Genomic DNA, 26053 nt, shown 5'->3' with positions numbered 1-26053 from the left:
TAAACTATTTTAAGGCTGAGAACAATCACTTCTACAAGATGACAGGGTCTCAGGCTCAGCATAGGGCAGTGGTTAGACTTTGTTGCTCATCAGCACTTTGAATGGAGTGTTTACTTCTTTAACAACCTCTCTATGTAGAAGGGGCATCAGTGCTCGTATGCTCTAGTAAATGCAGGACTTGGCTTTGGGGCTAGTTAAACCTTACACTATGCCTCTGACTTCTTGTTCTTAGCAAACTGTACTCCACTAAACATCATGTGGCATGACTCATTTCACTCAACATTTTGTCCAAAAGGTACCAAAACAGAATTATATTAAAGGGAACACTGTGCACTGTTGGTGAGAGTATAATACCACAACCACTGTGGAAAATAGTTCAGAGGTTCCTCCAAAAATTAAAAATAGAATTAACATAAGATCCAGCAGTCCCACTTCTGCGTAGATATACAAAGGAAATAAAATCACTATCTCGAAGAGATATCTAGACCTTCATACTCTTTGCAGTGACCAAGATATGAAAACAACCTATGTGTCCACCAATAGGCTAATGGATAAATAAAGTGTAACACATACATACAGTGACATATTAACTCCACAAAAAGAAGAAAATCCTGCCATTTTCTACAACATGAATTAACCTGGAGGGCAGTATGCTAATTAAAATAAGCCAGACACAGAATGACAAATACTGCATGATCTCACTTATCTGTGAATCTAAAAAAAAAAAGTCAAAATCATAGTAACAGAGAATACAGTGGTGGTTACCATAGGCTGAAGGGTTGTGGGGGGGAGAAAGGGAGGTGTTGGTCAGAGGGTACAAACTTTCAGTTATAAGGTGAAGTTCTGGAGACCTAATGTATAGCATGATGACTAGTTAATAATAATACATTATATACTTGAAATATGCTAAAAATAAGTTTAAAAATAATAAATAAAAAATAAGAATTATTATATTCAATTGTAGCAAAAATAAATTTTTCTTGTGGATCAAATTTGATGCCATGTATGGAGGGTTTTGAGAGAAAAGGCCCACATACAAAACCCTTGTCAAGCAAGGATACAGTTGTCACAGAGGATACAGTTATGATATAACATAGCCATCAACAACTGTAAAATGTAGCAGAAGCCACAGACACGAAAGACTCTAACCTGATGATACCCAATGTGGTCAGAATGAGGGAGTGTTTCTTGGTGAACATTTGAACTGAACCTCAGAATATCAGTCTGGGAATCCTTGTTCTGGGGTTCCCAGAAACTAAGTAGAACCGTCTACCCCATATTTATGAATTATTCATGCCAATAAAAATTCATGTTCATACACTTTGTTCATAAACATTTGATTTTCAGCCATCCCTTGCTCCCATGGTGATTGTAATTTTAGACACTCCAAAAAGGACCAAAATCTATGAAGGACTATGTTTTCCTGTGACCTATGTGCATCCAACTAAATGCTTGCAGTCACATGTGCTGAGTGATGAGGTTGACCAGTTCACCCAGACTGTATACCTCTGTCTCCCTTCCTTAAAGGCAGTAACAAGGATCCATTGAAGAACAAACTTTGTGGCATTGAAGAGGAGAATCTAAACCTCTTCTCCCAGATACCTTCGGGGGCAAACTATCTCTTTGAACTGAACGAATAGGAGCAGCCTCCTTCTCTGGGCTGTGTGTTTGTGTTCATGTCCCCAGCTTGATTCTGAGCTCCACAAGGCCATATCCGTGGTGGAGTCACTCTATACATCTGAGAAGAGTGGGTACTCAGCCACTTCCTGTTAGGTACAAAAGGAAGGAATGAATAATGATAGCTAGCACATGTAGTACAATACTTACTCTGTGCCAAACACTAGACAATAATCGTAAAAAGTAGGTGCTGTTATTATCAATCCCATTTTGCAGATGAGGAAACTGAGGCACAGAGAGGTTGAGTAACTTATCCAAGATAGCACAGCTCATAAGTGGCAGAGCCAGGATTTGAACTGCATGATTTGATCAAATTAGCTATGTTCTTAACCACATCACTACCCCAATCTCTGCATAATGTGGGTTGGTGAAAGTAATGGAGCCAATGGAACACCTTGTGGATGGAACCAAGGTATTGTCATATTTTGGGGGTGGCCCAGAGTGCCTCACACTGCGTGTCCAATTTTTAGGGAACATTTCAGGCACTAAAGGAAGTTGGCGGGTCATTTTCTGAAAACAAAAGCCGAAGAGGACACCAATGTGGGTCCAGGAATCAGCACAAAGCTCTAACTTCAGGACCTGGGCTCATAAACCAGCTGCTGGCCGACCTTTTAGGTGATGACAATAAAGACAAATGGACTTGGAGAGGGAAATTCTGGGAATTAATTGCCCTTAGAAATCTCATTAGGAAATGAGGCAACCAGTGAATCTGGAGACCAAGTCATTTTTTTAGTAGGTATTTACTGTGGGTCCCAAGGTGCCTAAGGCCACTGGGGACTTGGGAGGTGCGTACATTATGGCGTCTGTCTTTGAGGAGCTCCTAGTGCGATGGGGAGATGCAGGTTCATCTTATATGCGACTGTCACCTTAGGCTGCTTCATCAGCTGCCTGTAGTTGGTCAGTCCTGACCAGTGGAGGGCAGCTTGGCTTCCCTTGCTGTGTGTCAGGCCAGCCACGGCCTGCAGAGGAGCATTCTGGTGAGATGGCTTCTGGCTGGAGGAGCCAACTCCCTTTTTGGCTGAGGGTCAGCCCCCTGGCTTTGTGACTTTCTGGCACAAAGTCAGTGCTGCAGCAAAGGGCACCAGAGGCCAGCCAAGCAGCAGGAGCAATTGTCCCTTATGGAGAACTGCCACCTCCAGGGCCACGCTCCTGTTGAGCTCTGAGCAAGTTCCAAGTAGTTAAGTGGATTGGGTTCTCAAACCATTGTGACTATCAGCTTGAACATCGTTGCTGAGAGCCCCTGGCAGGTCCCATCGCTGGCGTGGCAGCCAGAGTAGCATTGTAGGGTGGCCCGGCCCTGGTGCCCACTCTGCCTGGAGGGGACTGATGAGGGAGAACACTCAATGTGTTTGGAAGGTCTTACATATTGGGAGCTAATTACTCTCTTTTAAAATCTGCATTTGCCACCAATCACAGCTTTCCTGGTGTGGGGACTGTCATGGCAACTAAAAGCATATCTGAAAATAAAATGTCACTCCCCCCCCCCCATTTCTACTGTAATGACATGGGAAAATTGCTTTCCTTTTTAACTTAACATGATAACTAAAGATGAGTAAAAAATATAGGTGTGTGCAGCTTGTGTGGATAAGCAGGTGCCACTGTGCGTGAACACGTGAGCTGTGAGTGTGTGTGTGTGTGTGTGTGTGAGGGTATATATTGGTGCTCTCACTGATGGGGATAGTGTGTGTGGCTGTGTGAAGCTGAGTGTCTGTGAAGTGAGTCCTTGTTTGTATGTCTGAGGATGGGCTGAATCTAGGACTGAGACCACACATAGGCTATGAGTGTTTGAAGACTGGTCTGTGAACATGAGTGTGTGTGTGTGTGTGTGTGTGTGTAACTGAAGACAAGTGGTATTGATTGGGGTGTGTGTCTGAAGACACGTGCTATTGCATGGATGTGTTGTACCTATATTGTTGGGTAAGAAAAGGTTTTTGCCTTTCTTTTCATATGGTGTCCCTGTGGGAGGTTCCAGCCCAGTCATAAGAGATAGAGCCCCTCTTTTGGGGAGGGCCCAACTCCCTGCCACAACCCTAAGAAAAGCAGAAATCTTACAGATCATGAGCCCCCAGGCACCATCTGGCACTTGTTACAGCATAGAGCTGATCTTATCTCATTGGACCGGAATGGGACTGACAGATTTACAATCATAATTTACAACAAAAATGACATTTGCACACACCTCTTTAAGGCTCCGTGCTTCCAAAAGTCATCTTCTGAGTCCCATCTCCTGTGGGCTGACTTCTACAAAAGAACACTTCCTGGGCGTGGAAATGTATCACTGATCAGAATCAAGAGGCTGGAAGCAGAGCAGGGGGCTTCCTCCCAGGATGTGATGTGCAGGGCTGCGCAGGGCGGGTGGGGCCTGCTTGTTGCTGGGAGAGGCCGCTGCCCGCTGCAATGTGCAGCCACCCCCTGGGGCCAGTGTTCTCAGGCAAGGGCTCCGTCCATGATGAGCAAGGCTCATTCTATTCATCACCACAGCTCGCCCAGTTAAATCCTGTACTTCACATCTCCTGAGAGTCTTTGTTTTATTATTAAATTTTAAACTTCAGTAAAGAGAACCAATATTGATTAAATGTGAGTTTAATAAGTGTTTATTGAGCACCAATTATTTTAAGGTTGTCTCTGCCTGGGCCCAGATGACCCAGCATGCATCTGAATTACTCTCTGCCTGGAGCTTTTCTCAGCGCAGTGTTGGGGGAAGAGAGGGACAGAGGTCACGTTCAACCACAGAAGTAGGTGGAGATGAGGGGTGCCATGACCTGACCACTCGGAAAGGACCAGTAGGGGTTGACACCAGATGTCAGGGAGACATGGTGACATTCCAGGCACCCAGAGGCTCTCTATATGGGGGAAGCAAGTCTGGACATCTGGACTGGTGAAGGGACTCTAGTCTTGAATGCTCTTTGCTTTGTCTAAGGAAGTTAGGATTGCCTGGGGATTGTGAGTAGCATCGCAAGCTTCGGAGGTTTGGCGAGAATCCTCTCTGTAAGACGGCTATTTCTAACTCTGCCTCCCCCCCCCTCCACTTTGCTTCTGTGGCTCTGTTGATGTCAATGGCAGGAAACAAATTATGCTGGCAAGGAGCTGGGCTTTCTTGCAAGTTGCAATCACATCGGCGGCTGTACTCTCCGCATCGCTTATACCATGCAATTCCCGCGGGAGTGTGAATGGAAAAGTACCTGTAAGCATGGAGGTTGGTTCCAAAGGCACAGTATTGGTTTATTGTGTAATACCCTCTGGTGACATTGAGGCCTTATTAATAACTAAACATCTGTCACAACTGTAATTATATTTCTTGTGCCAGGATTGTGTTTCTAGCATTGTCCTGTTTAAACACGGAAGGGAGGGTGTTGAATTATTTAGACAACTGACTGTGAGTAAATAATCAACCAGCATTGTGCAGGCAGTAAGTTTCTGTCAACTCCTTGCAGAGCCTCAGTGTCACGGCTGACGTTCCCTTGATGTGCTCACAAATCTCCCTGAGAACATCGCCCTGGACCCCTGATGCGGCTGCCCGAGCAACCTGGAGAGGGGAAGCCTGAGAATGAGGAAAAAGGGGGCAGAGGAGCCCCTGGAGGGGGAGAGGCGACGCCGAGGAGCCGGGCCCCCGACTTCCCCACTTGGCAAGTCTTCTCCCCCCAAACCCCCTGGACAAACGAGCTTTCTCAAGTGTTTGCTCGGGACTTGATTGTTTTCTGCCCTCAGGTAGGGGGGCGGTGGCAGGGGCCGGGAGCCTTTGCTGCTGAGTGTCGGGGGGAAAGAGGAGACCTGTGGGCGGGGACATCTGGGAGGGGTCCTGAGAGGACACACGTCTGAACTGGGGACAGAGTTTATATCTTGAGCCTGACCGTTTCGAGATGCATGGATGGGAAAGGTAGGGTTTGAAAGATGACTATCAGGTACTGATTGGGTCGGGGGTGATACTCATTGTTAGAAAAGCAGCAACAAATATCCTTGATAGAGTGGGACCATGTGTCAACATGGAAATGGGCGTGTTGCATCGATAATTTCAACTGATGCTCATAATAAACCTGTAAGGGTGTTATTAATGCCATTTTTACAGGAGAAAAGTAAGACAGATTGTTAATCAACTTGCTGCAGATCACACAGGCAGTGGTAAACCCATGGTTCCTACCATGGGTCTCTGAGTCCCAAAACTAATACTTGTTACCACTGGGCAACCCTGCCCCTCCTCACTTACAGGTGAGAAGGTCAGTTCAGGGGAAAGGGTTTCATATGTTACCAAGCCACAGGCTTCCCTGGCTTTGACCCTGCTATCATTCTTCTCCTTGGAGACTTTCCTTGCTGTATGAACTCAAGAGGAATTTCAACTCCTGGTGGTTTCGTACAGAAGGGAATTTTGATCTGTGTGATGCTGGCATTGAGGAGTTGGTCTGCGGCGAGGCCCATAAACGTGCATGTTCTGAAATGGTCTTCTTAAGGCTGTTGGAATGGGATTGCCAGCCCTCTCTGCCACCAACTCCTAATGGTGACAGAATATGTTTATGATGGGGACCATGAGTTTAAGTTTAGGCTTACAGGGGAAAAAAGGAAATCGAGATATTTCTGACTATACCTCCTGATTTTTAGCAATTTCTCTCAGGAGCTGGGGGCTGGGCCCAGCACAGGATGCTATAAGAGTCTATTCAGAACCTTCTCCAATACAACCCATTGGGAACTCCAAAGTGGGAGCTGATGGGACCCCTGGGCCAGGGCACGCTGACCTGCAGGGGGAGCCCTTCTACTCTGAGGAAAGGTCTGGAAGAGGACAGCATGATGCTGGGAATGGCGTAGGCTACAGGGAAGCTCAGCAAGAGTTCTGCTCAAGAAGGTTGGACAGAAACCAGTACAACCCGGGCTGGGCCTCCTTATCTCAGCTCACCCCTGCCAAGAGAGGAGCCCTGGTGGGAGGAATGATCTAGTTCAAAGGTAAAATTCCTGGTTGACTTTTCCTCAGGCTGGGATAAGTGATAGAGTCCTGGGCACTTGTCCTGGGGAAGGGGAGCGTGTTGAGGGAAAGAGGTAAGGATGGGGGATGCCAACCATTTCTGCATGTCTTACTGGTGCTGTAACAAATGACAGGCGTGGGGGATGCTACAGAGGAAAAGGACAGCTTTCTACCGCAGCGGATCTGAAGGTGTCCTATAGCAAACAGACAAAGAAGTCTGATGGAATCAGAAAGACCATTTTTGCTCAATATACTCTCAAATTAAAACAAAAATGTCCCCCATTTATTCCTGTAACTTTGGGATTTAGAATTTTGGGGCCAAAACTGTGATGGGTATGAATTAGTCCATTTACTTTCGCCCATCTCTGGGAGTAGCAATAGCCCAGGTGAAATGAACCGGCTTTTTCAAAATCATCAGCTTCTCCTTGGGGCATGAACTCTTTCTGGACCCAAGACCGAGGGTCTGTAAGGCTCCTGGCTTGTTCCCATTACTCAGTCCACTCATGCCCACACACATAACACGTTTGCTTACCCCTTCCTTGGGAGCATACCCACACAGTTCTCACAGATTTCTTGGTGCAGTGAGCAGGGAGATACAGCTAAACAGGAGAGGGATGAGATGGGGAGGGAGTCCCACTGTTGTGGTCTCGGCAGCAGTGATTGGATAAGAGGGGAAGGCCCCACAGCTTGTTTGGAAGATGCTCCCGCCTCTGTTTCCAGCAGTGAGGTCTCTCAGAGCACTGCCTTCCTGTCCTTCTGTCCCTCAGCTGGGGATAAAGGACAGGCTGGGTATGGGGACTAGCCCACAGAACATCAGGGGTCTCCTTAGATCTCAAGCCCTCTGGGCAGTTGACTAGGCCGTTTTGCCTGATGTGAAAAGTATCAAGTAGAGAGGAGTCTCTTTGATGAATCCCATCTTCCCAGCCCAGGTCATTTTCACACTTCCTGATGTCATTTTGGTTAAAAGTAACAGAAGCCCAGAAGTGCTCTCCTAAGTGAAAAGAGAAACATGTTAGAAAGACTTCAGGCAGGGGTTGGGGGAGATGTCTCATGGAATACAAGGCCTCAGGGATGGCTAAGCTGAGGGCCCAGAGGGATTTAAAAACCAAATAAAGCCGCTTCTCTCTGCCTGTCCCCACCACTCTGGTTTCCCTGACCTTGTGACCTGTCCACACCATTCTCATTTTCCTGACCTTGTGACCTGTCCACACCACTCTGGTTTCCCTGACCTTGTGACCTGTCCATACCATTCTCATTTTCCTGACCTTGTGACCTGTCCACACCATTCTGGTTTCCCTTTCCTTGTGGCCTGTCCCCACCACTCTGGTTTCCCTGACCTTGTGACCTGTCCATACCACTCTGGTTTCCCTGACCTTATGACCTGTCCACACTATTCTCATTTCCCTGGTCTTGTGACCTGTCCATACCACTCTGGTTTCCCTGACCTTGTGACCTGTCCACACCACTCTGGTTTCCCTGGCCTTGTGACCTGTCCACACCACTCTGGTTTCTCTGTGAAAATTACTCTGGTTAAAAGCTTCCAATTTGGCATCCAACCTCAATTGAGAATCAGTATTGTCTCAATTCCAAATTCCCCGTGAACGGACTCATTGTTGTCCACTCCTGATCAAATAAATAGTGTCCAGGGGAGGAAGGCCAGAGGTTACAAAAATGGCTGCTTCCACTATAAATATGTGAATGGAAAAAGGGGGGAGGCAATGACCAGAGTGGTGGGGCACTTCTTCACCCCAGTTCTTACGATATTGATTTTGTATTCCATTCTTGAAATTGGTTAGCTTTCCATTAGGTGCTGTTAAGGTGTTTACTATCAATGCTTTAAGCTGAAGTCTTTAAATGACAGTGGTCCTCATGAGACCCAGAGGAGCTATCGCTGGCAGTCGAGCACGGTAGGGTAGATAAAGCTGGCTGGAGGCACTGAAGTGGAGTGTGGAGAAAGACCTTATGCAGAGGGCAGGGACTGGGGAAGTAAGATCTACTCCCAGTGTGTTCTCCTTCTGTTAGCAGAGCACTGGAGAATTCCCTAGCCTGTCTATTCCTATGTCTTTGCCAGGCTTTGGCCAAGCTTTCTTTTGACATGTCTGGAGGAGATGACCTGTAGACGGGAACCTCTTTCTCTTCTTGCAAAGGCACACAGCAATGACACCCTGACTTGTCTTGGGTCTGCCAAGGTGCTGACTCCTCAATCTAATGGCCTGCAAAGATGGTCTCCACCTTTTGTCCAGACTTTGAGATCTGGGGTTCTTTGGGGCAAGTATGGAGCTAACTTATGGATGGCCAGTAGCTAGAAGAGCATCCCTAGGGAATAGCTGCCCAGGTGGCTTCAACAAACTATAGCTAAGTAATTAACCCTACTACTATGGTGCTGCTCCAACCCAATGTGAAGGAAACTTTTCTAATATGGGGAGAAATGGATGTGCGCTATTGATATATGAGCTAAGAATAGCCCATGTTCCAAACAAAGTGTTTTTTAGTATTTTGAAATAAAAATGTGTAGACAAAGCAAGGAATTAGGATGCATGACTCATTAAATTGCTGGCTCTGAAAGCAATGGAAATTCAAAGGGAATTTTTCTCTCCCTAGTTCTCCCTCCCACCCCTGTTCTGAATTGCTTATAAAATGAGTCTCTACATAAACAGGACCCATAAATGCTTTTATGATTTGAGGTCCAGCACAGTGAGAGGCAGGAAGAACTGAACCTTTATTGCCTGGTTACTAAGCTGGCCTCCCCTGCTAGACTGGAATCACTGACCAGAGCCACCAGGGCCTGCCCACTTTCCTTTCTCCTCCTCCTGTCTCTTTGTCCTGTCCCTGCAGGTATCTAGATAATTCTATGGACCCATGTAGCCACTGCTCCTCACTCCCCCAGTGTCTGGCTCTGCTGGACCTCAGCAGACTCAACTCATCAACCTTCAGAAAGACATTTCATCAACAAGCATTATCTGTAGGGGCTACGTCTTAGGGGAGAGTACACACTGTACCGTATTGTAGCAGGGTGCAGCAGTGGGCATGTCTATCGACTCATTGGGTAGAATGGAAGGATTGGGCCTCATCAGTGGTATTCAAATTTTTTGCTCACAAAAATCTTTCTAAAGTAAATCTTATGTGAAATCCAGTACTTAAAACATAAAAGAGAGTTGTGTGTGTGTGTGTGTGTGTGTGTGTGTGTGTGAGTATGTGTGAAAGAGATAGGATGGGGAGGTCTTCCAAGACCCCTGAGAAGAACAGCAAGATGTTTCACTTGAAGGAACTATTGTTCAACCTTCATAGAATGATTACTTAAGAATTGTGTAAAGACTCTGGCCAGTTGGCTCAGTGATAGAGTGTCAGCCTGGTGTGTGGATATCCCGAGTTTGATTCCTAGTCAGGGCACACAAAAGAAGCACCCATCTGCTTCTCCACCCCTCCCCCTATCTCTTCTCTCTCTCTCTCTCTCTCTCTCTCTCTCTCTCTCTTTCTCTCTTCCTCTCCTGCAGCAATGGCTTGATTGGAGCAAGTTGGCCCCTAGTGCTGAAGATGGTTCCATGGCCTCCGCCTCAGGTGGTAGGAAGAGCTTGGTTGCTGAGCAACAGAGCAATGCCCCAGATGGGAAGAGCATCACCCCTTAGTGGGCTTGCTGGGTGGATCCCAGTCGGGGCACATGCAGGAATCTGTCGTTCTGCCTCCCCTCTTCTCACTGAATGATTAAAAAATAAATAAAAAGAATGGTGTAAAATTCTCACCTCTGACCTCTCCTTGCTGCACCTGCTTTCCTTCTGATCAATCCCATGCTCCTTAAATACTTTATCAGCTTGCTCAGTCTTTCTCTGCCTCAAGCCTTGATGTCATATGGGAAAACTGAGATGACCAGGTGGATGACTAGGCAACATTTTCATCTCACGTTGCCTCAACTTCAACTCTGTGTCTTTCTTTCCTCTTCGCTTTCACTCCCACAGCCTCCACCTTACTCTTGTCACCCTCTAGAGTACCTCACCTCTGAAAGCGCACTCCGCAATACTCCTCCTCTCTTTGACAACCTCCTCCACAGCGGTTTGCCATCGCTAGTCCTATTTTGGATTGAGTAGCATACTGAGAGAAAATCCTACGCACATATAGGACATGGAAAGCTGACCCAAAATACTCATAGCCTTCAACTCCAATAAATCTCTGGTGTGGCTCAGCAGTTCTTCTAGTGGTCAGGTGACCTCCCCGTTCTCCACCATGACTATTTCACCCGCCCACCCCCACCCATTTTTCTAAAAACAATGTCACTTCCTCATTCACATAAAACACAAGTGTCCCAGAAGGAAAATTCTTTAACTTCCTGCTCACTGTCTCTGTCACCTTTTCTTTAGTCATGTCCTTCTTCAACTCTCTGCCCATCAGTGTGGAAGAGTGGACTCTGTACCAGTCTAAAGACCATCTACCAAAAATGTTTGGACATCTGTTTCCTGTCACCTCTCTTAAGGGACCTTATTCTATCAAATGTACTTCCTCTGTTATTCTTCAACTTGTTGGTTCTTCCCGTAAGCACAAATATTTGTTCTAATGTCACCCATCGTTTTCTTTTTTTTAAGCAGATATGAAAATCTCCTCAAACCTTTTGGAAGAATTGCTTGTATATGTTTGATTTCTTCCCCTTTCATTTACATATCACCCCTCACTCCCTGTGATCCGGCTGCTGCTGCCGTCAGACCACCGCTCACCTGGCTGGGACAAGGGATAGTGAGAGAGCAGAAGGAACAATGCCGAGAAATGTGCCCGCTCAAGTGAGCTCATCACCAGCCTGTACCTACTGTCTATAAAATCTGTATGTGCTCGTAGACTCTGCCTGCTAGGTCAGAAGCTTTTTCAAGCAGGACCCAGAAGTCTGCTCCCACCAGTTCCCTTCTCCCTGCTACCTTCCCTGACAGCCATGCCAAGTCCCCAAGTGCCCCAGTCAGGAGGGTCCCTGCTGCCATGATGCCACACTACCAGATTTGCTTTGCCCGCTCTTGTCACATTGGCCGAATCCTTTTCCTTTCCCCTTCCTTATCAGTTCTGGTCATCCAATTGGAATTTCAAGTAATCTTAGCTAAAGAAACTTTTAATCACCCTTCTGGAGATTTTCTGATGCTCATCTCTTAGAAATCTTCCTTTCGCCTAGGACCTGCTCTCTTCCTTTGTGATTCTTCTAAAGCAGCATGTAACAGATGGATGATCCCCAGAAGATCAATGTAAACAAATATCCTCTAAAAGTGCTTCATGGTCAGTAAGATTCTGATGATGCTCTATACTAGATCTACATCTTGGAGAATGGCCCTACGGTAAAGAAAATGGCTTCTCTTTGTCTAACTCAGCTTTTCCAAACACAGTTTGAGCCAAGAACACTGGGTGAGAGTGAGTGTGTGTATATGAAAGCCTAGAAACCACATGCTAAGTGCTTATTTCATCTTCCTCGGGCATTTCTAGTTCTCAGATCAACACAAATGATAAGTAACTAACTTCTTCTGGGCCCAATAAATGGTTATACTGGTATTCATGCAAATACCATTAATTGATGTGCCAGGCTCTGTGCTGGGTGCGTGGGGGGGTGGTGGTAAAGAGATGAATAATCCCTTTCCTTTGGCAGTTTATAGGCTCGTAGAAAAGACAGATTAGTACTCACCATAGATTTTATGTGTTGGGATAAATTCATGCACAGGGTGTGCTTAGGAGCTTGGCAAGGGACACACACACACAAAGTCAGTTGTAGAGCTACAGGGTATATCATTCATTTATAAAACAAGAATATGATGTGACTTATATTCCATAAAGTGATGCAATATAATGGAATGGACATAGGGCCATCCAAATATGCATAGTTTGTTGTTTTTAATGTGATCATTGCTATGCAAGGTTTTTTAACTCAAAAGTTTATTACCAACATCCCTTTCCATTGGACAGTGATTTATTTAGCCAGTCCCTTGGTGGTGGTGGTTTTGGTGGCTCTGTTAGCCTTCCCAAGCAGGGCTGTGATGAGCTTCCTCGTATATTTATCCCTATGAACTTGTACAACTGTATCTAAATATAAATTTTCTAGAAGTAAAATTTCTGGGTCATAAAGTATACACATTTTTTTTCCTTCTGCTAGACTTGCCAAATTGCTCCAGTATTATTATCTAAGGTAGGTCTTCTGAGGACAGGGGACACTGGCATGGAGGGGAAGGAGGCGGGCGAGGAGAAGGGCTTAAAGGTGATCATTCATGGAGTCGTGTCCCTCAGGAAAGTGAGAGGGCGTAGGATCAAGACCACACTCTTCATGAAGAAAGACATTTTATATGCCAAGCCAGAGTGTGACGAATGCACTCTGCAGACAACAGTACCGATGGTCTTAGTGAGGCATTTGCAGCACACTTTGATCCTCCTGGAGATTCTCGGGCCCAGTCTCTTAGAAATCCTTGTCCTGCAGAACCCACTGACTTTCTGCATGATGCTTTTTTTTTTTTGTATTTTTTTTTTTTCTGAAGCTGGAAACGGGGAGAGACAGTCAGACAGACTCCCGCATGTGCCCAACCGGGATCCACCCGGCACGCCCACCAGGGGCAAAGCTCTGCCCACCAGAGGGCGATGCTCTGCCCCTCTGGGGCGTCGCTCTGCCGTGACCAGAGTCACTCTAGCGCCTGGGGCAGAGGCCAAGGAGCCATCCCCAGCGCCCGGGCCATCTTTGCTCCAATGGAGCCTTGGCTGCGGGAGGGGAAGAGAGAGACAGAGAGGAAGGAGGGGGGGGGGGTGGAGAAGCAAATGGGCGCTTCTCCTTTGTGCCCTGGCCGGGAATTGAACCTGGGTCCCCCGCACACCAGGCCGACGCTCTACCGCTGAGCCAACCGGCCAGGGCCTCTGCATGATGCTTTTAATAAAATACACTATAGACCGAAGATTCACATCAATATGAATAAATATTTCTCTAAAAGTGCTTCCTGATCAGTAACCCTATTGGCCCCTAGGCACCTGATACCTCTGGAAGAGCTTTGGGCATCAGGATTCCACATGCCTGTCCTGACCTTTGCACGGGGGCAGCAGAGCGTATCTGTCCAGTATCATAGGGTAAATAAGACACGTGTTCATGTGATGTACATTTCAGCTCATGGCAGCTAATCTGAGACAGTTTAATACTGAAACAAGACTTGGTATGTTATGGGGCAGAATGCTAGTTTTTTTTTTTAAGACAAAATGCTGGACTTCAAAGGTAGTGTTTTGCTTGCAGGGGACTGTTTTGGGCTATGACCGCATAATGGTCTATCATCAGAAGCCCTTTAATAGAAAAATTTAGAATCACTGGGGCCAGTCATATTTATCTAATACATTCCTGGTGATTGTATCAAATTACAACCGGGGCATTTTACTTCTATTGAGGAACTGAGGCAGGGGGAGGAGACAGTGGAGATCATGCCCTAATAGACCTGCTATTCACAAAAGGCAGCACTTGACCTTAAGTTCAAGGCAGTCTCGCCCATTGCCGAGTCCAAAGGGAACCGGAGAGACACAGAGGGCCCTCAGGCCTGTCCCACCAGGGGTTCCTCCCCCAGTCTTCCCCCTTGACACAAGTCCAACTCTCTGGCCATGGTCCACCCATGTGGCCATTGTAAGAGCCTCTTCCTCTCGAACCTCTCATCTCTCAGTCCAACTACTATTGCTTTGTAATAAACCACCCCAAACTCAATGGCATAAACCAACAAACGGCTTATGCTCATGGAGTCTCCGGGTCAGGAATTCAGTGCAAATGGCTTATTTGCCCCATGATGTCTAGTGCCTCTGTCGGAAAGGCCCAGACAGCTGGGGGCTGGGATCATTTGGTCACTCCTCTGTCTGGTACCTGAGCCGGGAATGCTGAAGGGTCAACTTAGCTGGGAGCATCTACCGATGACTTCTCCATGTGGCTCATGCTTTTCACAGCGTGGCATTTGGCTTGTAAGGTGAGCGTCTAGTAATAAACCTCACAAGAGGATCAGCTGGGACCTGGTTGGCCTTTTATGACTTCACCTCATAAGCGGCACTTCTGGTGTGTTTTAGTGGTTAAAACCATCAAATCCTCCCAGGTTCAGGGTCTGGAAGCATAGACAGCACCTGTCTGTGGGAGAAGGTTGAACATATTTAAGGACCATAAAGTACAACTACGCTCTTCCTTCATGGATCCCGGATCCTCCGCCACCTGTTCTAGGTGAGGCACCTCTCTCAGCGCCTTCTGGTTTCCCGCTGGGCGGCGTGGGCAGATAGCATGCTGGGGGAGTCAAGATACGGGGCCTTTCCAGGGATCTGCAAATCCTGTGGATAGCTGGGAACATAATTATGTTAGAAAAGTATTAGTCTCCTTAGGTTGTCCTAACCTGATGTGTGCCAGACTCCAGGAAGAGGAAGGACAAGGGGGAAAAACACATGCTGACCCATCTAGGAACTTTAACCATACGGGCTAAGACAAGAACCAGGAAGGGCTTTCAGGAAAAGTGATGAAAAAGCGCATTTCAGGAGGGAGAGTGGCCAGGTCACGGCATAGCCTTATGCACGCGTTACTCTCCACAGCTCTAGGGGGCTCTTAGAGAATAGGCTTATTGGACCCTGGTCACGCAGACCTTTGATGGGACTTATTTAAAGGAAAGCGGTCATTGGTTCCACTGGGCTGTTGTTACTCAAATGTCGGCCACAAGTTCATCTTCTCATACCGTATTTGGGGAAACAGCTGGGCTTCAGACCTGTCCGCGAGTCAGTCCACTCTGCAGCTCATTCTGGTGACCTGTTCCCCTCCACGAGCTTCACACATCTCAGCCCGGGCAGCTTTGCCTGGCCCCGGACTCTGGGACCCCCATCCTCTGAATATGCAGCAGCCACCGAGTCCCGAGTCTCCAGGGGTGAGGGGCTGGGAGAAAGCTCAATTTCCTTTCCTGTACCCTCTCCCCATTCCCCACGACGCCACTAACGCACAGCAGATGTATATAAATCACAGATTTTTACCGAAGGCTTGGGAATAACCGGGGAATTTCAATGCAGGGAAAGAAATTACAATATACAAAAAAAAAAAAAAAAAAAAAAAATCTTTTTCGAGTCAAAAAAAATAAAAATATCCTTAAGGGGTCTTTTTATGCAGAGAACCCTTTGCCAGTCTGACGAAGCCTGTGAATTATGTTTTAAACTGCCTGAAATAGAGTAATTAAGGTAACCGCAAAGGAAATCAATTTAAGTACAGTATCGAAATATTAAACAAAACACACGTGGGATCTAATAAATAATGCATGTGCCTCTTTGTTGATGCGTTAAATAATGAGATCTGGCGGTGGGTGTAATAACCGTCATAATTTTGCAGTCCTGTAGCGGTGAGCGTAAACAACAGTGTGAAATAATGTGCAGCGACAGTAACCCGATCGAGATAGATGGGAGGCCACATCACAGAGCCGCCTGCTCCCCCGGGCCTGTGGCTTGCACTCACGATTGGGAAAAAAAAAAATTTAAAAAGCTAGATTCCATCTAGAAGTTTATGAAAATAAAGGTATTTCTTTTTCCATCCAAATTCATGGGGCCCTTGAATCCTACCCACAAGCACCCAGGCCCCTCAGCCCCCCCCCCCCCTTGCTGGTGTGTTTCCGGCATAAGTGGCAGCCCTGCCCTCTCAGTTCTCAAGCTAGTGCTCCTTCCTTCGGTCTTTCTAGGGCGTTCTCCCTCCTTTTTTTAGGAAATTGGATCCCCCAGACGGAATCACTGCCTCTGACCTCCTCTCCCTCAGGGACAATCCGTAGCCCTGAATCCCCCTTGTCATAGGTACCAGGAATGATCCGGCAAAGTATCACACTAGCGCATGTTAATATTCAGTCTGAGCCCAAGTCAATGACTTCTTACCTCAGGTCAGAACAGCAGGTGCTTGACTTCTTAGGGAGACAGGAGGCTTTTCTTAGGGAGACAGGAGGCTTTAGGCCAACCCTCCTGGGCAGAGAAAACTTGGAAAATTAAAGGTTTAGACCTCCGAATTCTTTTCTTGGTGTAAAGAAGATCCCTTTGACTGCCTTTCAGGTTTATTTTTTTTATTCAGTGAGAGGAGGAGAGGGAGAGACAGACTCTCGCATGTGCCCTGACTGGGATTTATCTGGTAAGCCCACTAGGGGGCGATGCTCTGCTCATCTGGGGGTTGCTCCATTGCTCAGCAACTAAGCTCTTCCTAGTGCCAGAGACAGAGGCCATGGAGCCATCCTCAGCGCCTGAGGCCAACTCACTTCAATCGAGCCGTGGCTGCAGGAGGGGAAGAGGGATAGAAGCAAGAAGGGGAGGGGTGGAGAAGCAGATAGTTGCTTCTCCTGTGTGCTCTGACCAGGAATCGAACCCAGGACATTCACATACTAATCAGCGCTCTACTACTGAGCCACTGGCTAGGGCTGACTGCCTTTCAGGTTTAATGGTGAGGCTGGAGCCAGGAAGGAGGAGTGTATACCACAGGAGAAATAAAGGAAAACTCTCTCCATTTTCTGGTGAGGGGTTAGAGGGAGAAGGACAATTGATGAGGAAGGTATTCTGCTTCTACCTCTTTCTCAGCATTCAGGCACAAGGGCTTCTGCCTCACCCATTCATGGGGACTTTGGGAGCCCACCAAACAGGGCATCTGTCCCAGGATGCTGTCTCTAGTCTAACTAAATGTGCGGAGAGTGGAAAAAGGTGACTCCCCCACGTCTCTCAGTGGGCAAACACTGAATGAAGAGTTTGCTAATCTGCTGAGTGGGCACACAAAGGTATGCCTAGAACAGAGGATGGATGCTCTCTTCCCTCCAGACCTGGATGGAGGGCAAAGCAGAGACCCAAGGATGTGCAGCCTAATAGAGTGGAGAGGAGCCAAATAGCAAGGGCAGGGACCAGGACTCCTGAAAGCATTGTACACACTAGAAGAAGGAGCCTGAGTCGCCAGTTCTACACTTGATCTTAGCCAAAAGGCCGAGAAGCGATCTGAGTCGCCAGTTCTAAACTTCAGGTTTGAAGGCCAGCAGGTGTCTGTGACCCTGTGACAAGACACATCGCCCTGGGAGACAGTATGAGAGACTAAACATTCTTTAAAGTAAACTTTATTTTGGAGGGAAACATCTTTAGGTTTACAGAAAGTTTGAGAAGGTGGTAGTATAGAATTTCCCTATAACTAACACTCATTTTTCTGTTAGCATTGCACATGAATAGGATGCACGAGTTACAATTAAGAAACCAATGTTGATACGCTATTATTAACTAAGGCCCATACTTTATTCCCATTTCCTTAGGTTTTATCTTATATTCTTTTTCTCTTCTAGGATCTCATCCAGAATATGAGGTTACATTTAGTTATCACATCTTTTTTTTTTTTTTTTTTTTTTTTTATTTTTCTGAAGCTGGAAACAAGGAGAGACAGACTCTCACATGCGCCCGACTGGGATCCAACCGGCACGCCCACCAGGGGGCGATGCTCTGCCCCTCCGGGGCGTCGCTCTGCCGCGACCAGAGCTACTCTAGCGCCTGGGGCAGAGGCCAAGGAGCCATCCCCAGTGCCCAGGCCATCTTTGCTCCAATGGAGCCTCGGCTGCGGGAGGGGAAGAGAGAGACAGGGAGGAAGGAGAGGGGGAGGGGTGGAGAAGCAGATGGGCGCTTCTCCTGTGTGCCCTGGCCGGGAATCGAACCTGGGACTTCTGCACGCCAGGCCGACGCTCTACCACTGAGCCAACCAGCCAGGGCTAGTTATCACATCTTTTTAGGCTTCTCTTAGCTGTGAGAGTTTCTCAGACTTTCCTTGTTTTTGATGACCTTGAAGTTTTGAGGAGTCTTGTAGGTCAGGTATTTTGCAGAATCTTTAAAGTGCCATTTTCATTACGTCATATCATTACGTACTATACATGTGACGTCACTGTTGATGTTGATCAACCTCTCCCGAGGTAATGTGTGTCAGCATTCTCCACTGTAAAAGTTACTCATTGCCCCCTTTCCATATGGTCTTCTTTTGAAGAAAGTCCCTATGGACGGACTACACTTAAAGTGAGGAGTTATGCTCCACCTCCATGAGGACCGAGTATCTACATAAACTATTTAGAATTCTTCTGTTCAGGAGATTTTGTCTCTTCTTCCCTATTTATTCATCTAATCATGTATTTACAGACATATGACTCATGGGTATTATTTTATATTTTGGGTAATAATCCAATACAACTTGATTTGTTTTGTTGCTCTAATGGCCGTAGCCTTGGCCGTCGGGAGCTCTTGGTTCCTGTTCTGAACACTTACTTTCTGGCGCTAGAATATGCTCATCTTGTGTATTTACTGTCTCAGCTCCCTGGCCTGGTTCCCTTTATTAGAGAATGGTATTAGAAACCAAGATCTGAGCACTAGGTGTGTTTGTTGCTGCGCAGTATTATTGCTTCTAGGTTCTCTCAGCTGACAGAATAGGGAACTATAGATGTGTGCATTAACTTTTGTGTACGCACACATTTATACGTATTTCTAAATGAAATCATCTGTATCCAGATAAAGGTAAACATGAGCTTAAACTGATGTCTCCCACTCTAATCCTGTGTCTCATGGATCATTCCAGCATCCCCCCCCCTTACCTATTTGTAAAATCCCAGTCTAACAGTGAGAAATCTGGCTCCCCCTATCCACCATCCATTTATAGTTGGCCCTTGAACATTGCAGGGGTTAGGGGCACTGACCCCCACGCAGTTGAAAATCCATGTATAACTTTAGATTTTCCCGAAACTTAACTACTAATAGCCAACCGTTGACTGGAAGCCTTAGTGATAATGTGAACAGCCGAATAACACACATTTTGTATGTTAGCTATAATATATACTGTATTTTCATAATGCTAAACTAGAGAAAAGAAACTGTTATTAAGAAAATCATAAGAAAGAAAATTACATTTAGAGTGTTTACTGAAGAAAATTCATGTATAAGTGGACTCATGCTGTCCAGACTGTGTTGTTCAAGGGTCAACTGTACTTAATTGTTTAATTGCAATACAGATGTATAGTAGTAGTACATGATCATTAACACATGCACTGGTGGAAAACAACTTGATCAACTAAAAGGCTTATGTATAGTTCCTTTGCCTGTAGTGTTACAGACTCCACTCATTTCCACAGTAACTTATGTCAGCACTCCCCCACACTGCTCCCTTTGGGGAGATTGTTTCATACATTGTAACACAGATTAATTTGTCCATTCTGTGTTTCACCCTGGGATTCTATGGGCCTGCTCAATGATTCTGAAAATTTGCACACATTAAGGTTCACTCGGTGCTGCAGTTCAATGGGTTTTTTGCCAAATGCATATTGTCATGTATCCACAATTACAGTAGCATGGGGAATAGTTTCTCTGCCCTAAAATAACCCTGTGCTTCCCCTATTTAACCTAACCCCTGAACTCCAGAAACTACTGATCTTTTTATGCCTCTGTAATTTTGTCTTTTCCAGGACGTCATATAATTGAAACCACCCAGTATGTAGTCTTTTCAGACTGTCTTCTCTCACTTACACATATTCGTTTAGATTCACCCATGTCTTTTTGTGGCTTGATACCTCATTTTTATCACTGAATAATATTCCATGTTATAGATGCACCACAGTTTGTTTACTCACCTACTGAAGGACATCTTGGTTCCATCCAGTGTTTGGTGATTATAAATAAAGCTGCCAAATATGTATAAATCTTGATAGATTTATAAATAAATGCTATAAGCCTGATTGCATATTTTTGTGTGGATGTAACTTTTGAAATTAGTTGGGTAAAAAATGAGGAGTGTGATTGCTGGATAGAATGATAAGACTATGTTTAGCTTTGTAAGAAACTTTCAAATTATTTTCCAATGTGGCTGTACCATTTTTTTTTTTTTTTTATAATTTTATTTTTTTAATGGGGTGACATCAATAAATCAGGATACATATATTCAAAGATAACAAGTCCAGGTTATCTTGTCGTTCAATTATGTTGCATACCCGCCACCCAAAGTCAGATTGTCTTCTGTCACCTTCTATCTTGTTTTCCTTGTGCCCCTCCCCACCCCCTATCCCTCTCCCATTCCCCCCTCCCCCCCGTAACCACCACACTCTTATCAATGTCTCTTAGTTTCACTATTATGTCCCATCTACGTATGGAATAATACAGTTCCTGTTTTTTTCTGATTTACTTATTTCGCTTCGTATCATGTTATCAAGATCCCACCATTTTGCTGTAAATGTTCCGATGTCATCATTTCTTATGGCTGAGTAGTATTCCATAGTGTATATGTGCCACATCTTCTTTATCCAGTCATCTATTGATGGGCTTTTTGGTTGTTTCCATGTCCTGGCCACTGTGAACAATGCTGCAATAAACATGGGGCTGCATGTGTCTTTACGTATCAATGTTTCTGAGTTTTTGGGATATATACCCAGTAGAGGGATTGCTGGGTCATAAGGTAGTTCTATTTTCAGTTTTTTGAGGAACCACCATACTTTCTTCCATAATGGTTGTACTACTTTACATTCCCACCAACAGTGTATGAGGGTTCCTTTTTCTCCACAGCCTCTCCAACATTTGCTGTTACCTGACTTGCTAATAACAGCTAATCGAACAGGTGTGAGGTGGTATCTCATTGCCGTTTTGATTTGCATTTCTCTAATAGCTAAAGAAGATGAGCATCTTTTCATATATCTGTTGGCCATTTGTATTTCTTCCTGGGAGAAGTGTCTATTCATATCCTCTTCCCATTTTTTTATTGGATTGTTTGTTTGTTTGTTGTTGAGTTTTATGAGTTCTTTGTATATTTTGGATATTAGGCCCTTATCTGAGCTGTCGTTTGAAAAAATCATTTCCCATTTAGTTGGCTTTCTGTTTATTTTGTTATCAGTTTCTCTTGCTGAGCAAAAACCTCTTAGTCTGATGTAGTCCCATTCATTAATTTTTGCCTTCACTTCTCTTGCCATTGGAGTCAAATTCATAAAATGCTCTTTAATACCCAGGTCCCTGAGTTGAGTACCTATGTCTTCTTCTATGTACTTAATTGTTTCAGGTCTTATGTTTAGATCTTTGATCCATTTTGATTTAATTTTTGTACAGGGGGAGAGACTGTAGTCCAGTTTCATTCTTTTGCATGTGGCTTTCCAGTTTTCCCAGCACCATTTATTGAAGAGGCTTTCTTTTCTCCATTGTGTGTTGTTGGCCCCTTTATCAAAAATTATTTGACTATATATATGTGGTTTTATTTCTGGACTTTCTATTCTGTTCCATTGGTCTGAGTGTCTATTTTTCTGCCAATACCATGCTGTTTTGATTGTCGTGGCCCTATAATAGAGTTTGAAGTCCGGTATTGAAATGCCCCCAGCTTCATTCTTTTTCTTTAGGATTGCTTTGGCTATTCGGGGCTTTTTATAGTTCCATATAAATCTGATGATTTTTTGCTCTATTTCTTTAAAAAATGTCATTGGAAGTTTGATGGGAATTGCATTAAATTTGTATATTGCTTTGGGTAATATAGCCATCTTGATTATATTTATTCTTCCTAGCCAAGAACAAGGTATATTCTTCCATCTAATTATATCTTTTTCGAATTCCCTTAACAATGGTTTATAGTTTTCATTATATAAGTCCTTTACATTCTTTGTTATGTTTATTCCTAAGTATTTTATTTTTTTTGTTGCAATCGTGAAGGGGATTATTCTTTTGAGTTCCTTCTCAGTTGTTTCATTGTTGGCATATAGAAAGGCTATTGACTTCTGTATGTTAATTTTCTATCCTGCGACCTTACTGTATTGGCTTATTGTTTCTAGTAGTCTTTTTGTGGATTCTTTGGGGTTTTCGATGTATAGTATCATATCATCTGCAAAAAGTGATACCTTTACTTCTTCTTTTCCGATATGGATGCCTTTTATTTCTTTGTCTTGTCTGATTGCTCTGGCTAGAACCTCTAGTACCACATTAAATAAGAGTGGAGAGAGTGGACAACCCTGTCTTGTTCCTGATTTAAGGGGGAAAGCCTTCAGTTTAGTGCCATTTAATATGATGTTAGCTGATGGTTTATGATATATGGCCTTTATCATGTTGAGATATTTTCCTTCTATACCCATTTTGTTGAGAGTCTTAAACATAAAATTGTGTTGTATTTTATCGAAAGCCTTTTCTGCGTCTATTGATAAGATCATGTGGTTTTTGTTCTTTGTTTTGTTGATATGGTGTATTACATTAACCGTTTTACGTATGTTGAACCATCCTTGAGATTCTGGGATGAATCCCACTTGATCATGATGTATTATTTTTTTAATATGTTGTTGTATTCGATTTGCTAGTATTTTGTTTAGTATTTTAGCATCTGTATTCATTAGAGATATTGGTCTGTAGTTTTCTTTTTTTGTGCCATCCTTGCCTGGTTTTGGTATGAGAGTTATGTTGGCCTCATAAAATGTGTTTGGAAGTATTGCTTCTTCTTCAATTTTTTGGAAGACTTTGAGTAGAATAGGAACCAAGTCTTCTTTGAATGTTTGATAAAATTCGCTGGTATAGCCGTCAGGGCCTGGACTTTTATTTTTGGGGAGGTTTTTAATGGTTTTTTCTATTTCTTCTCTACTGATAGGTCTGTTTAGGCTTTCTGCTTCTTCTTGACTCAGTCTAGGAAGGTTGTATTTTTCTAGGAATTTATCCATTTCTTCTAGGTTGTTGAATTTAGTGGCATAAAGTTTTTCATAGTATTCTACAATAATTCTTTGTATATCTACGGTGTCCGTGGTGATTTCTCCTCTTTCATTTTGGATTTTGTTTATATGAGTTCTTTCTCTTTTTTCCTTGGTAAGTCTTGCCAAGGGTTTGTCAATTTTGTTGATCTTTTCAAAGAACCAGCTCCTTGTTCTATTAATTTTTTCTATAGTTTTTCTGTTCTCTAATTCATTTATTTCTGCTCTGATTTTTATTATCTCCTTTCTTCGGCTGGTTTTGGGTTGTCTTTGTTCTTCTTTTTCTAGTTCCTTAAGGTGGGAAGTTAAGTGGTTCACTTGGGCTCTCTCTTGTTTGTTCATATATGCCTGAAGTGATATGAACTTCCCTCTTATCACTGCTTTTGCTGCATCCCATAGATTCTGATACGTCGTATTGTCATTTTCATTAGTCTGTATATATCTTTTGATCTCTGCACTTATTTCTTCTTTGACCCATTCATTTTTTAGAAGTATGTTGTTTAGTTTCCACATTTTTGTGGGATTTTTTTCCTCTTTTTTGCAGTTGAATTCTAGTTTCAAGGCTTTATGATCAGAAAATATGCTTGGTACAACTTCAATTTTTCTGAATTTGCTGATGTTGTTTTTGTGGCCCAACATATGGTCAATTCTTGAGAATGATCCATGTACACTGGAGAAAAATGTATACTCAGTCACTTTGGGATGAAATGTCCTGTAGATGTCTATCATATCCAGGTGCTCTAGTGTTTTGTTTAAGGCCACTATGTCTTTGTTGATTCTCTGTTTGGATGACCGATCTAGAGCCGTCATCGGTGTATTGAGGTCTCCAAGTATGATTGTGTTTTTGTCAGTTTTTGTTTTAAGATCAATAAGTAGCTGTCTTATATATTTTGGTGCTCCTTGGTTTGGTGCATATATATTAAGAATTGTTATGTCTTCTTGATTCAGTGTCCCCTTAGCCATTATGAAATGGCCATTTTTGTCTCTGAGTACTTTTCCTGTCTTGTAGTCAGCATTATCCGATATGAGTATTGCTACACCTGCTTTTTTTTGGATGTTATTTGCTTGGAGTATTGTTTTCCAGCCTTTCACTTTGAATTTGTTTTTATCCTTGTTACTTAGATGAGTTTCCTGTAGGCAGCATACAGTTGGATTTTCTTTTTTAATCCATTCTGCTACTCTGTGCCTTTTTATTGGTGAGTTTAATCCGTTTACATTTAGTGTAATTATTGATACTTGTGAGTTCCCTATTGCCATTTTATATCTTGCTTTCTGTTAGTTTTGTGTCTTGTTTGATCCTTCTCTTTTGTTTTTCTATCTTTTGTTTTTATTTGGTTGTATTCTATACATCTTTCCTCTGTTGCTATCTTTTTTATCTCATGTGCTTCTGTGGTGGTTTTTTCAATGGTGGTTACCTTTGAATAATGAAAAGGGTCCCTACCCTGTTCATTGTAGCGAACTATTTTGTGAGTACTTTTGCACTCCATCGTCCTTTGCTACTGTTAATCTCCATCTTCTCCCCCTCTTTCTTTTTGTTGTTGTCACAGTTTAAATTTGGTTTTATTGTGTTCTTCTTGGCGCTTTTACTTGTGGCTCTGTTTTTTTTTGTTCTTTGTATCTGATTGGAGAACCCCCTTTAGTAATTCCTGGAGTGGGGGTTTTCTGATGATAAATTCCCTCATCTTTTCTGTATCTGTGAATGTTTTTATTTCTCCTTCATATTTGAAGGATAGCTTTGATGGGTATAGTATTCGTGGCTGAAAGTTCCTCTCTTTCAGGACTTTAAATATTGGGGTCCACTCTCTTCTAGCTTGTAGAGTTTCTGCTGAGAAATCTGATGATAATCTAATGGGCCTTCCTTTATATGTTGTATTCTTCTTTTCCCTGGCTGCCTTGAGAATTTTTTCTTTGCTGTTGGTTTGTGTCAATTTCATTATGATATGCCTTGGAGTAGGTTTGTTGGGGTTAAGAAAACTTGGAGTTCTGTTTGCTTCTTGAACTTGAGGCTTTAGTTCTTTCCACAGGCTTGGGAAGTTCTCATCTATTATTTGTTTGAGTATGTTCTCCATTCCATTTTCTCTCTCTTCTCCCTCTGATATACCTATTATTCTTATGTTATTCTTTTTGATGGAGTCAGATAATTCTTGTAGGGCTATCTCATTTTTTTAAATTTTTGAGTCTCTTTCTTCTTCTCTCTGTTGTGCCTCAAGTTGCTTGTCTTCTATTTCACTAATCCTCTCTTCTCTCTGACCTGTTCTATTAGCTAAGCTTGTTACTTCGTTTTTCAGCTCGTGAATTGAGTTTTTCATCTCTGTTTGATTTGTTTTTATAGTTTCAATTTCCTTGGACATATATTCTTTGTGTTCATTGAGTTGTTTTCTGAGCTCCCTAAATTGCCTTTCTGTGTTTTCTTGTATATCTCGGAGGATTTTTAGGGTTTCTATCTTGAATTCTCTGTCATTTAGCTCCAAGGTTTCCAATATATTAAATTTTTTCTCCATAGATTTTTCCTCATCTAGCTGTGTTACCTCTCTTTCTTTTGTATCCATGATATTCAATTTTCTCTTCCTTAATGGCATCTGAGGGTGGTTTTGTTGATAGTATTAATGAGATTTAATAAAGAATAAAAAGTTTAAAAAAATAATAAAAAAATAAAAAATCGAAGAGTTGTTTTTTTAAAAAAAAATTAATGAAATAAAGAAAAATAAAATAAAATTAAAATTAAAAAAAAAAAGGAAATTATTCCCCCCCTCCTATTTTCCTCTCCTCTCCTCTC

General features: G+C 43.7%; 1 protein-coding gene and 1 non-coding gene across 6 annotated transcripts in view; one reads left to right on the top strand and one right to left on the bottom strand.

Annotated features, from left to right (window-relative positions):
* Positions 1–26053, top strand: part of CALN1 (calneuron 1) — a 528997-nt gene that overhangs the window by 42464 nt on the left and 460480 nt on the right. For 2 of the 5 annotated variants that reach the window (XR_010751157.1, XM_066382460.1), the window contains exon 2: positions 5112–5307. The exons of 1 other annotated variant lie outside the window; for it this stretch is intronic. Coding sequence is in view for 3 of the 4 variants with exons in the window: in XM_066382460.1 (XP_066238557.1) it covers positions 5185–5307 (123 nt within the window). In the remaining variant the exon portion in view is untranslated. The remainder of the gene's footprint in view (positions 1–5111; positions 5308–26053) is intronic. 2 more of the 5 variants (XM_066382463.1, XM_066382461.1) reach the window with 1 other exon arrangement.
* LOC136404546 (U2 spliceosomal RNA) lies at positions 17370–17563 on the bottom strand. The gene has a single exon (XR_010751295.1). It is a non-coding gene; the product is annotated as a U2 spliceosomal RNA (small nuclear RNA).

The sequence above is a fragment of the Saccopteryx leptura genome, chromosome 4, assembly GCF_036850995.1.
Source record: "Saccopteryx leptura isolate mSacLep1 chromosome 4, mSacLep1_pri_phased_curated, whole genome shotgun sequence".
In the NCBI taxonomy this organism is placed as follows: Eukaryota; Metazoa; Chordata; class Mammalia; order Chiroptera; family Emballonuridae; genus Saccopteryx; species Saccopteryx leptura.
The sequence above is the reverse complement of the archived record's forward strand: the minus strand, read 5'-3'. Positions and strand labels throughout refer to the sequence as shown.